The 13,485-nt window shown below is 33.6% G+C and overlaps 1 protein-coding gene across 2 annotated transcripts in view; it reads right to left on the reverse strand.

The window, feature by feature from the left end:
• Positions 1 to 6,310: 6,310 nt before the first annotated feature.
• Positions 6,311 to 13,485, reverse strand: part of LOC145694784 (phosphatidylinositol 4,5-bisphosphate 5-phosphatase A-like) — a 103,668-nt gene continuing 96,493 nt past the window's right edge. For both annotated transcript variants that reach the window (XM_081771420.1, XM_081771419.1), the window contains exon 9: positions 6,311 to 11,506. In XM_081771420.1, the coding sequence (XP_081627546.1) occupies positions 11,285 to 11,506 (222 nt within the window). In that variant the 3' untranslated portion in view covers positions 6,311 to 11,284. The remainder of the gene's footprint in view (positions 11,507 to 13,485) is intronic.

Here is a 13,485-nt window from a genome sequence, read left to right on the forward strand (position 1 = left end):
TGGCGGTTGGGCTAAAGGAGACTGTGATGAATGAAAATGGTGGAATGAAGAAAGTGGGAGGAAACGGGAGAACCCCGAGGAAACCCACGCATACGATGTTTGTCCACCACAAAGTTCACTTGGCGGGGCCTGGGATCAAACCCGGGACCCCAAGCACCAGAGGTGAACGCTCTACCACTGAGCCACCGCGGCCCCTTAAATATTCAAGCAAATAATTTTTTGTAGAACATATTCATTACACATCACTGAAGTGCGGTACGTCAAGTGCTGGTTTATTGTATCATATTTATGAGTAACTCAAAAAAGAGCAAGTGATAGCTCTTATTGAGCCAAACAAAATTATATACGTGAGTGTAAAAACTCACGAGTGGTTTTAGAGAAAATGGAGAAAAGAACAATTAATCTGTAAGTACAAAAATTTATGCTAGACGAGAACCATGCCACTTACTGAAATGAAACTGATACTGATATACACACTAGTTAAAGCTTTCATTATGATGCTAGCAAGACGATAGTATATTGTACAGATAATGATATATAGCTTAAAATTGTCATTAATTTAAATTCTAATTTCTGTTTAGCTCTCAGCTATAAGGATAAATACTTAGCTGCATTTTAACACTGATTGTAGTGTACAATACATTTTTCTGTCGCAATCTCTGATGATTGAAAATGAAAATAAAATCTTTAAAGTTTTACATCCCGTCCCATAGTTCTGCTGGCTAGGCTAAAGGAGACGGTGATGATGAGAAATGAAGAAAGCGGGAAGAAACGGGAGAACCCCGAGAAAACCCACGTACACAGTGTTTGTCAATCACAAGGTTCACTTGGCGCGAACTGGAATTGAACCAAGGACTCCATGCAAGAGAGGTGAACGCTCTACCACTTTTCTGCCGATTAATTAGGTAAGGAAATCAACAACATAAATGATCTTTAAGCAAAAACTGCCAAGAAAAATAAGGTCAGAGCGTAGCAACAATCTTTTCTTTTGTCAACTTTCCTACTCTTAACACCTACAATTTCCTAACCCATTCATCCTCTGTAATTGGTTTGGTGAAGGTAAAAGATCAAAAACAGCACTAAAAGTATGAGCAACATTGAAATTATACAGAATATTGTGTGAGTGATATAGAATAGAAAGTGAGTTCATAGTGCATAAGTATTTCTTTCTTGTGTAACATAACGTATTTTGATTAGGACTTAAATTTCATTTCCACCACTGAAAATATATGTATGTAGCCTTACAGTTTAAGAGGAATGTAAACCACATTTACACTCCCATAAGATATCTGACACTACAACCATGATTGCTAACAATTTAGCCAGAAACAAAATTCTTGTTACCTTGGAATTAGCTTTTCCTTTCTCGTGGCTCAAGCGTTCCCACGCAGAGTTATATCCTTTATAGGACTCAAGAGCTAGCTGACACTGTTAGTAAATAATTTTGAGAACAAAACCAGCCCACAAGTCAAAAATGTATATTATCCATTTTAACGATGTTCTCCCTTTGTTTATGTAATATCGCTACTTATTTGGGGTTTAACGTTAATGGTCACCACTTAGTCAATAATGAAACAGATCAACAGTTCGACTTATATCAATTGTGGAAACAAATATCAAAATGATACTTATTTATTTATTTTTTCACAACGCAAAATGAAAAATATTTTTCATTGAACTTTTAAATTTCCTCATTGCGGAAAAAACCGAATCTTTATTATAAGTACTCACTATATTTATAACATACCTATTCACTCTCTCATTACTTATTTTGTTAAACTTCAAGTTAATGTTTAACAGGTTTATTGTACATATTTTAGTTCTAAGCAATCATAGATTTATTCTTTCGAGAATTTGACTAAGTCCATATTCCAATTTTAATGGCCCATAAGTCGGAAATCAGAGGCATGCACAGTATAATGATTTGTATGTCTATTAAGTTTGTCAAAATTTACCACCATGCCAAGTTTAGTTAAGATCGGATCAGTTTCATTGATCGCATAGCGAATTTTACTAAATCCAAAGTTCTATTTTGATGGTCCAAAATTCCGAAACTAAAAGCCTGTATATCATAAAATTTTACACGCTTGTATAGCAGGTCAAAGTCTACTAGCGTATCAGGTTTGAACCAGATCGGATTAGTTCGGTTGAACTCGTACAACATAGTAGGAGACACCATAGTCTAGTGATTTGTGAGTTGGATTCACATCAGCGTGGTCCCGGGTTCGATTCCCGGTTGGTGCTTCCTCAATATTCGACTGATCACGCGTTCGTTGCTAGGCAGGACGTAGTTCCACCAGTCACTAACAGATGGCGTGGAGCAGCTCGAGCCCACAAATCGGACCGTTACGCTAAGTGGTTTGAGTTTGGTCGTACGACATTGTGTTTGTGTGAAAATCAAAGATGCTTGAAAATATTTAATCAGCACGTGATCGCTGGAATTCTGGACAAAGCATGTAGTAAACAGCAGAATTTTGAAATGTTAAAAAGAAATTCTTTTAAGCTTTACACAAAAAATGGGAAAGGTTTCAATGTTTCAGCCTAATCTTTGGATATAATTTAATCTACTCATCATAGAGATTTCAAAGAGAAATCTGTAATTTTGACAGTATGGTCAGTTTAGATCTTAACGCATCTTACGGTAAAAGCTGAATGATAATGACTATGTCACAATTTACTATACAACATATAACAAAATGTTCGTGCTTCAAACGTTTCTACCATGTATTTTTTTTTAAATAGTTGCCATAATATTTTACTTAAGCGAGGTGTTTTCTTTCTTTTTGAGACAGTACAAGGATTTTCTTACAAAATATCCTGAGCAACAGTCCGGGGGAGACATGTGGAAGAAGAAAGAACAAACCACACAATTTGGTAACTTAAAAAAAAATGTTGTTGATTGCCATCGGCTTCTTGTGATTATCAATGCAATTCTTTCACAAGAATAGCTCTGTGATTTTTAAAATTTTATATTGATATAAAAAAGAAACGTAACACATACAGGAACAACATTTAATTATACAAAACGTAAACATTATCCAGAGATATATTTTCACATGAGGAACTGTTTTCTTGAATGTAACACGATAATCTTCATACAATGTGTTTGCCTAGAAGCTACGTTGTGTTCTAGGCTTGTACGTAATAAGAAAGAAAGAAAAAAAAAAAAAACGTTACAAATACAACTACAGGTTTGTAAACTTTCGATTCAGTGGACACAGAATTTGCAGAATCATGATCAAAAGCTTCAACTTTGTATTTCAAGATTTTATAATGCTCATAATTTAACGTAAGTGTCTGAGAAATAATAAGTATTTTTCAAAGTATTTGCTTGTACTTTCTCCAATTAATAATACTACCTAAATAGTATATTATCACGATTTTAATTTTATAACTAGAAAATATACGATATGCAAATCTTGAAATTATATTGTAATTTTAACTGTTATGAAGAGTTTGTTGTGAAGAATAAGTCAGTTGCATCTAAGATTAGTCTTTCTTAAAAAAATAAATAAACAATAAAATAATATGTTCTATATGTTATAAGACACATTATTTAATGTCATGGTATGTCAAAGACTTGAAGCAACTTATAATCGAATTTTTCGTACATTGACTAAAATACGCAGGATATTCTAAAAGCGTATAGGTTTTAGGTAATTACAAAAATAAAATAATAAAAAAAAATAAATAAAAATGCCAATTCGCACTTTCCTTTCTTCCAGAAAAGAAAACTTGAAGTCAATTAATCAGTGAATGAATTGTATTACATTCAAGAAAATGAACCTCTTTTACCACCAACATACCTTGGTCACAAATATATATGATATACCCATGAACAGACTACACAAAAGTGCAGAAAAAATGGAATAAATAGCTACGTGGTACAGTACAATACTACCAAATATTAAAAAGAAATTTTTCCCCCTGATTTCTGATTCTAAACTGGTAATCCAGAATTTGAACCCTGAAATGAAAATGACTTCTTGATAGCTGATTTTTTTTCTTTTTTACCTTCTCTGTTTTTCCTAATTTTATTAACAGGAACTGAAATTTTGGGATTTTCAAAGTATGAAGAATTTATTATAGACATTAAGGATGAGGTCTACCTTCGGAATTAGAACCGGAACTAGTGAATACGAATTTAGTTGGACAGAGAATCCATTTTTACACGCTACGTCACTTAATTAAGTGTCGTCATAGTATCTGCACCACATAGTAAACTTCCATCTTTTCTTCTATAGTTATATACATTCACAGAGAAACACAGAGTTGAAATTAAGAGTTTCGTTTAAAATATAGGCGTTAGTAAAGAAAAAGATTGTTTCTTTCAGTTAAATGTCCATTGCATATACTTGTGAAAAACAGTAGTTTCCAACTGACCGATGTATGACGTCAGAGCATGCATTTAGCCTCGAAGCAGTAACACGCAGAAACAGTAAGAGCCAAAGAAAGAAGAGGTGAGGCAGGGAAACGTGTAGTCATGGATCCATGAGGAGAATTGTCCTAATTCACGAGCCTGTTGTTAAGCTCGAGCTCAATAATGGAGCGTGAGCCCGAGTCTTAGTAAGTTGATAGCAAGCCAAAGCCACGGTCAGAGCCAAACACAAGCCTTAATGAAGTATATGAGTGTCAGATTGAGAGTGCAAACTTGACTGAGAAATGAAATGAAATCTTTCTCTTTAAGGTTGGTTTAAAGGGACAAGTTTTGTCGATAGATGGCAGTACAATATTCGTATCTCTTTCATGTATTTTTTACCTTTCACGATTTCTGTTACAAATTTCAACCTACAGACTTCAAATTTTTAGAAAAGTAACTTCATAATGTATCGAAGGCAACAATCCGTGTCGATTTTTTATTTAGAATTTTCTTCATTGTTGAAATGGCTTGAATGTTGAAATGGATATCCAAACCTTTAACAATGGAACTGTTTCAACAATGAAGAAAATTCTAAATAAAAAATCGGCACGGATTGTTTCCTTTAATAGGTTATGAAGTTACTTCTCTAAAAATTTGAAGTCTCTACGTTGAAATTTGTAAAAGAAATTGTAAATTTTCGTGAAAGGTAAAAAATACATGGGAGAGATACCAAGACTGTAGTGACATCTCATCTATCGGCAAAACCTGTCCCTTTATATTAACCTTAATGTCCCACGATTATGTCCATTAGGCTAAGAGAGAGCGATGATTAAGGCAAGTGATCGATTATGGTGGAATGAGAATGTGGGACGAAACAGAGTACTCCGAGAAAACCCACGAACACGATGTTGTCCACCACAAACTTATTTGACAGGAAATCGAACAAGGGACTCCACGCAGAAGAGGCAAGCGCTCTACCACTGGGCCTTATTGACCCATGACCCCTGGGCCTTATTGAGAATAGCGGACCTGAGCTAACGTAAGTCTCATTGAGATTAGGGAGCATGAGTGAGGATAACAAGCCTGAACCCGAACGAGCTCCGACTGCATTACGAGTCCACGAGTAATGTACTTGCAAAACCACTGAATTCGCCATCGCTGTTCTCTGCCGTCATCACTGCCTTCTAGAAACATCAAGGTGCTCAATTTGCTCATTATTTTTACTAAAAACAGGAAAGAAACCATGACGTCATAGACCGCCAACTTGGAAATTACTACTCTATGGCAAACGGAGAATGTATCTCCGACAGGAAGAGAAGTCGGGACCATGCACACCAGAAAAGAAATAAATCATCTTTGAAAACACGATAGTTTCTCTTCAAACTTCCGGGAACAAACGAACGTGGCATACATCTTCTTTGTTAAAATAATCCCATAAGATATACAATCATTAAATAAAAATGAATTGTAGTAAGGCCTATACATCTATCACATAGGCTAGAAAAATAGATCAATTTCTTTATCTCCGAACACGCGAACTTAAAAACTTACAATTATATACGAAGACAAGTTATGCGATATATACATTTAACGTAGTAAAATATTAGTACAAGGAACATTAATTAGTCGAATTCCAATTGGTTATCTCTGTAACAACAAATAGGCCGACATTCAATAATCAGAGTATAGATAATGCAATCAATTCAAATAATAAAAGTCAAGTACTTTGGAATGTCAAAATTATGACAGCAAATTAGACGGGTGGAAGAGAACACGTTATATAAAAACATTATGTGGTACAAATATTAAATAATAATAATAATAAAAATTGAATCTGATGAATAAAAGAACTGGAAAAAGCGTGTTTGCGACTTACGCACATGGTCCCTTGATTTAAGACAAGAATTACGTTATAATTTTATGCACAGAAATGAATGACATATATAGAACAATGGTCAAAGTGATAATGTTTTATTTAAAAAAAAGTTTTCAACACAACCTGCAGAATACCAGAATACAGTGATAATTATATGCTGTAAGACTTATCAACATTAATATATACATACATACATGTATCACAAAGCCTGCTTACAACAACAACACATATTATTGTACACATTTAGGAAGTTTATCACCGTGTTCTGAAATACAATAACGCTTTAACAAGTCCCTATGTCTCAGTAACATAAAAGAGTATATAATTTGGAAAGAAAGAAAAGAAAACTTAAAATTATGCATACATATTCCGTTATATATTAAAAAAAAAAAAAAAAAAAAAAAAAAAAGTAGGTAATTTTACCTATGGAATATGAAACATATCTTTCAATTCAAAAGGAATAAACCTTGCTCATTTAGTTTAACGTCCCATGATTATGCCCTTTAGGCTAAGGGGGATGATGATTAAAGTGAATGATGATGTAAGAATTCGTGGAATGAAAAGTGGGAGGGAACGGGAATATCCCGAGAAAATCCACATACAAGATGTTGTCCACCACAAACTTCCTTGCCCGGGTTCGAACCAGGTACCCTACGCACCAGAGGTAAGCGTTAAACCTTGCTCTCTACTATCATATTTTAAGTTTTTACTGTCAGTTGTCAGCACTATCAAGACATAGGTACGAAGAAAGGTTTTAATGGAAATAGAATATATAGGAATTAATTACATAAGAAATAATAATAATAATCTTATGTAATTAATGTCCATAATCCTGTTCCCACTAAAACGTTTCTTCTTAACTGTCTTGACAATGCTGATAATGCTGACAGCTCTCAGCAAAAATTCGTAACAGACAGAGAGCAAGTATTGGGTTTATTTAGAAGATTGCTTAAATTAAAATAAAATATGACCAAAGCGAACATGTATTATTGCTAATCTATGTTATACTTTCGGAAGTACCATTACCTTGATCAAACACATTATCTAATGAAGACAACAATATATTGCCAAAGCTGCAGGCCAGTTCAATAATAATGAGTGATTGTATTTTCATTTAAGTTAAATGAGTTCCAAAACTACAATGAGGGGCACTCAGATAACACTGCTATTCAAGCGGCTATATTATAATGCAGTAATTCCCGACAGATGCGTCGCGAAATTTCACACTTTAAAAATATATTTCATGCCGTACAGATGACCTGTAAGTCTAGACTGTATACGGCACATTTAAATTATACCATGAAGCCTTGAATAAGAAGTTACAATCGATTTTGAGACCACCTAAGTGTGCTGAGATCTTGCGGGCGGTGTGTTGCCAGTCAAAAGAAGTTGGGATTCATTATCATGATTGATATCTTACGGAATTCAAACAGCACGAGAGGAACACTTCTTTCTTTTCTATTTTTTTTTTAAGTACTACATACTTGCAGACTAATGGATCAACCCTTTTATACCTGCTTCTTATATTTAAGGAACTCTCAAAGAAACAACAAGCAAACCAAATGGAAAACAAAACATATATCGTAATTTTTGATTACGCCAGCACGATTTGTCTCAAAAATAGCTGCCTGTTAATAGTAAGAGACTGTATGGCAATCACCTACATTAGCTGCCTATAAAAATTACATTTAAATTTCAAACGACGACGAGAACAGCTAACAATACATTTACATCTGCTCCTTCACAGGCAAAGTTTGGATATAACAAAAAAATAATCTTTTTTTTTTCTCTTGTTATTGGTCGGAAATACACGAGTTAAGCCACAATTATCTCTCGTTTATTTAAGTTCGGTATTTCGACCTTTTTACCTTTCCCTTGTTAGAATCCATGATCTGTTGTATCTAATGACTGATACGTATGACTGATAATCTCTTCGCTTTTTAGCGTTATACTGGCCAAAAACATTAAACGGGACACCACGTTCTTAGGTGTTAGCAATACAATCGAGCTGACCAGAACTGAGCTCTAAGAAACAGCATATGAAAGAGAACCGAATCATATTATTCGGCTAACAATGAGCAAATTATTTGAAAGTATATTGTCATTAACAATCTTTGCTATTACGCCTGCGCATCCAAGCTATGAGAATATCGTACAATCAAAACTTCTGCAAACTATCAGTCTATAAATTTGGCAACTTCGTGTATTTTTCCTCCACATGTTACAACTTAGAGCTTATCTCTTGGCGCCCAATTCTAGACTACACTTTACTTATACTGTAAATACGTACTTATGGTACGTATTTCTTTCATATCTAGCATTTTTATTATTTATCATGAAACTAAGAAATAGTACATTCCTAAATACAGCACTACCGACACTTATAAACAAAAAAAAGTACAAAAGTCCCATATACGAAGTAACATTACACCAAATGTTCTTTTAATAATTATATTTATTATTTCTAAAAAGAACTTTCTTGATAAATTAAATAATAAAATATAGTAAACAACGCATATTTCAAAGTACTTTACTAGTTGTAAAAGGGCAAGTATCTCACTAACGGAATGTGTATGCTCTTAGCATTTAAGAAAACATTTCGACAGGACAAATTAGTAGCACAGACCTTCATAATCATGGTTAAAAAAAAGCCCAAATTATATTACTTCCAAAATAAATATTATACAAAGAAAAATATATAATTATATACAAAACATTATTATTATTATTATTATTATTATTATAAGGAACAAATTAAACAAAACACTCTACACTCTTCCCCAAAGCAAAATTTATATTACTGGCTCTTAATTAATTTCCTTCAACTTCCCGAGGCAATTGATTACATAATTTAAGGCGTAATCCAACATGATTTATATTCTGTGTTTTTGAAGAACCATTATTCTTTAATATTAAAGTAATTATTTCTATAAAAGATCGGATAATTGTTGTACACCTATTCGTTGATTATCTTGATTGCAGTAAGTTTAAAATTGGGTCATTACAAAATGTCGCATGTGCTTTTAAAATGTGAATATCTTAAGTGTTTCAAACGACATACCCCTCAAAATTTTTAATCTTACCACACGTCTTTGTATTCTTCTTTACAAACGCCTACTGAAGCATTTATTACCTAGCTACTATCTCTTCAAAGATTTATTCACAATGGCTGTCAATATATATATTGTAACACACAAATCTTGAGGGTTTCCAGAAATAATACGTAAACGGATTCAAACACAGCAACTACAGTTGCGAGGACACGTTCAACTTGTTCCGAGGACAGAATAACGGGCAGTATACATCGGTTTTCGAGTAACTGAATGCTGCTATAATTACACAGTAAAACAAACAAAATTCTACTCCATGATACTGTTTGACATTATTCATGTAAGGGGCAATTCAGTGTGTCTACTAAAATTCCAAAATGAAATTTCGTGACTTTTTCGTGATCTTTTCTTTACCAAACCATAAAATTTTGTAACATTCTGAAGAGCGAACTTGGGTACGAATTAGGCCGAATTTTCATGCATGCGATAGAAGCGTGCTTTGCTTGCGATTTGGTAGCGTCTAAAGCCGACCACAGATATTTTTGGTGGTGAATTTTGAAGTTTTAGAGAATACAATTTTTCAGTCTGTACTTATATGTGTACAGATTAAAAAAAAAATCGTGACCCAAAAGCTACATTTCGTGACTTATTCTTGACTTTCATGACCGTATGCTGATTTCGTGACTTTTTCGTGACTAATAAGACATCCTGAATATGCTTTTATATTGCGTCATTTTGTAATGACCTATTTTAAATTTATTTATTTAAAAAATAATTAAAAAAGACATTTTGTCAAACATAAACTCCAAAAGGTGAAAGAATTATTACTACATAATATGTTACAAACAGGTCCAGTTCTACACGAATTTCCGAAACAGGTCCATTCAACATGATTTTTTTTACATATTGGAAAGATATGTACATTAACGATACTAACTCTAAATTGTTTTTCCATCTTGAATAACGAAGCAAATACATTAAGTCATTTAACACTACCTATTAACACGTGTATTGTTTGATCCTCAAGAATCCTTCAACATTCACGAATATTATGAACAAATGACCACTTATATCCACCCCATAATCATAAGTATCACTATGTTATTAAAATTACTACCTTCTAAATAACGTTGATCTACAGACACATCATGTATTTGAAGAATTCTACATTTTGTTTTCGTTAAAGTTGGAATGATTACGCTGTACTAAAAATAGGCATTTTTCATTTAATATATATATATATATATATATATTTACATATAAGAGGTACGAAAATGGATCGAAAAAACAACTCCTAAAGTATATAAACACTATTGCACATTTGCTAGTACCGTTTACACGCATTTTTATACGATCTCTTTTTTATCTACATATCTATACAATTTACACTTATAATATACACCTAAGTATTGTATAGTAAGTCTGTCTGACTGCAATTTTTGAAATGCCGCTATTTCTGTTTATATATCACTATAGAAAGGAAAAATACAAAAGGAATATTCAATTTCATCTCAAACTTGTTACTCCCGTTATTAAAAAAGTACTATTCTACTTTGAAACCAGCTTTTGGCTGATAGTTTTCAATAATTTGAAATTTCAGAGACACATGGTCTCTAAGCCCAAATAATGCATTTTTATGTGTAAAAATTACTTGGATAAATTAATTTCACTTTATGAGCAAAATATAGTGTACAATACAGAAATAATCAGCAGGAAACTGGATCTCATGATTTTTTTCAACAACTACGTAATATTTTTAAAAAAAGCACTGCACGTTATACAAAAACAAACAATACCCGGAACCAGAAGAAAAGCGAGAACTAGTTTAGTCATAAATTTCTCTAGACTTCAGTGTACATGTCTTGGTTCTTATTTCCTGAGTAGGTTCTACGAAGAAAGAACACTAATTATAGAATTAATAATGCAATCACAGCTTTCTTTCTTTTTTTTAAAAAAACAAAGCAATTAATTTTACACTTCCTATGAAAGTAATTCTTCTTAAAATCTCATCTGAAAGTTCCCTTCCCTGTTTAAGATGTGAAAGGGATCACTCATCCCTAAGACACTTCCGGAGTTCTGGCTGAAGTACAATAGTCGATACGTACCCGGTGTTCGGATTGCTGTTTCCGGAAAGACGACTCGAACAGATCGCGATGACTGCAGCTCCTGACGCGGAACATACACGTAGGAAATGTAGTCATCCAAACTGCTGAAGTCAGCCTGAAAGACAAAATTACGAACGTTATACACAATTCACAGTAACTGAACGACAGTTTAGCACAACTTATAATACAAAATTTGACAAAATTCATTTTCTTCATTAGATACTGTTTCGGATACAATTTTACGTCTATTTCCAGTAACAAGGCTACATAAGAAGTGGACCTACAGTTCAACGTAGTACCCGAACGACAATAAAATGTGTTAAATAGGCTACTTTCCTCTAAATTCGCCTCATTTTTGTAAACTTGCATTTTTCTATAAGACATGTGTTATATATAAGTCATCAGATGATATTAGGCCAATAACCTCAATTGCGAATTTTGGTAATTTTTTAATCCATGGAAGGACACAAGTTGGATCATCCAAATTATCAAAATCTTAGAGAGTAATTATGAATTTTTATTTATTTTTGACAATTCCAAAATTTAAAGATAGGTCAAATGTACTTTTCCCAATCTCAAGGTACTCACGTTTAATGAAAGAAAATTGGACCTTGTATTTATTTATATGGTTATATGTTACAATCTATCTTAGTGAACGTTAAGCACAACATTTAAAATTCGCGTCTCATCCTAATTGATTTTTTCCAGCCAAATAACAAGTGTTACTTTTGACAATTTTATAACCATGATTGGTAATAAGCAAAATCATTCAAATTTAAAGAGCATTCACTAATATTCTATATATATATATATATATACAGTATAAATATTTTGGCAAATTTTAACCGGCCGGTTAGGCTGAAGGAGACGGTGATGATGAGAAATGAATGAAATGGTGGAATGAATAAAGGAAACGAGAGAATCCAGAGATGTTTGTCCCCGCACACGATGTTTGTCCACCACAAAGTTCACTTGGCGCGAGCAGGAATCAAATCAAGGATCCCACGCACCAGAAGCGAACGCTCTACCACTGAGACACCGTGTCATCTACATTTATACACTGGTAAATTACATAAACTCTCTCCGCAAGGGCGTCCACCTGTCAAAATTCAGAGGTGAGGTTAAATTTACATTGAAGTTGCCCCACCCGATCGTGACGTAATGTCACGTGGTATTTAGCCCACTTTGCATATGCAATTTTATTGATAAAAAAGTGATTTCCTTACGTTACGAAACATAGCTGAGCGAGCGTCAGTGAGCAAGGGGGGTTAGAAGCCCCGCAGGGCTCATTTTATTCCACCTTTACCTCCATGATAATACCACGTGACATTACGTCATGATCGGGTAGTGCAACTTCAATCGAAATCTAACCTCACCCAAAATCCAGAGGGGGTCCCAACCGTTGCACCCATCTGCTAAGACAAGAACCTCACCTCACTCCCTTGTGTGGGCACCCATGTCTCTTCCACTTTCATAATCAAATAAATTCCGAAAGTACACCGAAATTAAACCGGAATGATCTAGTATTAGAAGGGATGTTCGAAACAACAAAGATTTCCGTAACTATTTCGTACATTGGCTACAACAAAAAACTCATTAGTAGAAAGCGGCAAGAAATACAGCGCGCCGAAAACAGGTAAGTACTGAATTTTCCCAATGTTATGAACTACTATACAATTCAACACAACACACTGAGCAAGTCTATGTGATAAAAATATACATAAACATAAACATAACAGTCTCAACACACTAACTGTCTTCATCAGATTTCCACACATGTAAAATAGCAATCTTATACTTATACGAAGACACAGTTAGTGTGTTGAAATCATTACGCGTTTGTGCTTTTATATATCTTATTCTATTGTGTCTATTCTATCAGACACATAGCCTTGCTCACTGTGTTGCTGTGTTTAGTTTGATAATATGAAAACAAGGCCTGATAGAATAGACATAACTATACATTTACCAATTTGATTTTACACAAATCTATCACTTTTAATATCCTTATGAAAACCCAGACAACTTTAAACGTTGTCAAGCTAAAATAACTTTCTGTGTAGATAATCTGCTTTCTCGCATAATAAAACTGAA

Source organism: Thermobia domestica, chromosome 9 (genome assembly GCF_964235325.1).
Source record: "Thermobia domestica chromosome 9, izTheDome1.hap1.1, whole genome shotgun sequence".
Lineage (NCBI taxonomy): Eukaryota > Metazoa > Arthropoda > Insecta > Zygentoma > Lepismatidae > Thermobia > Thermobia domestica.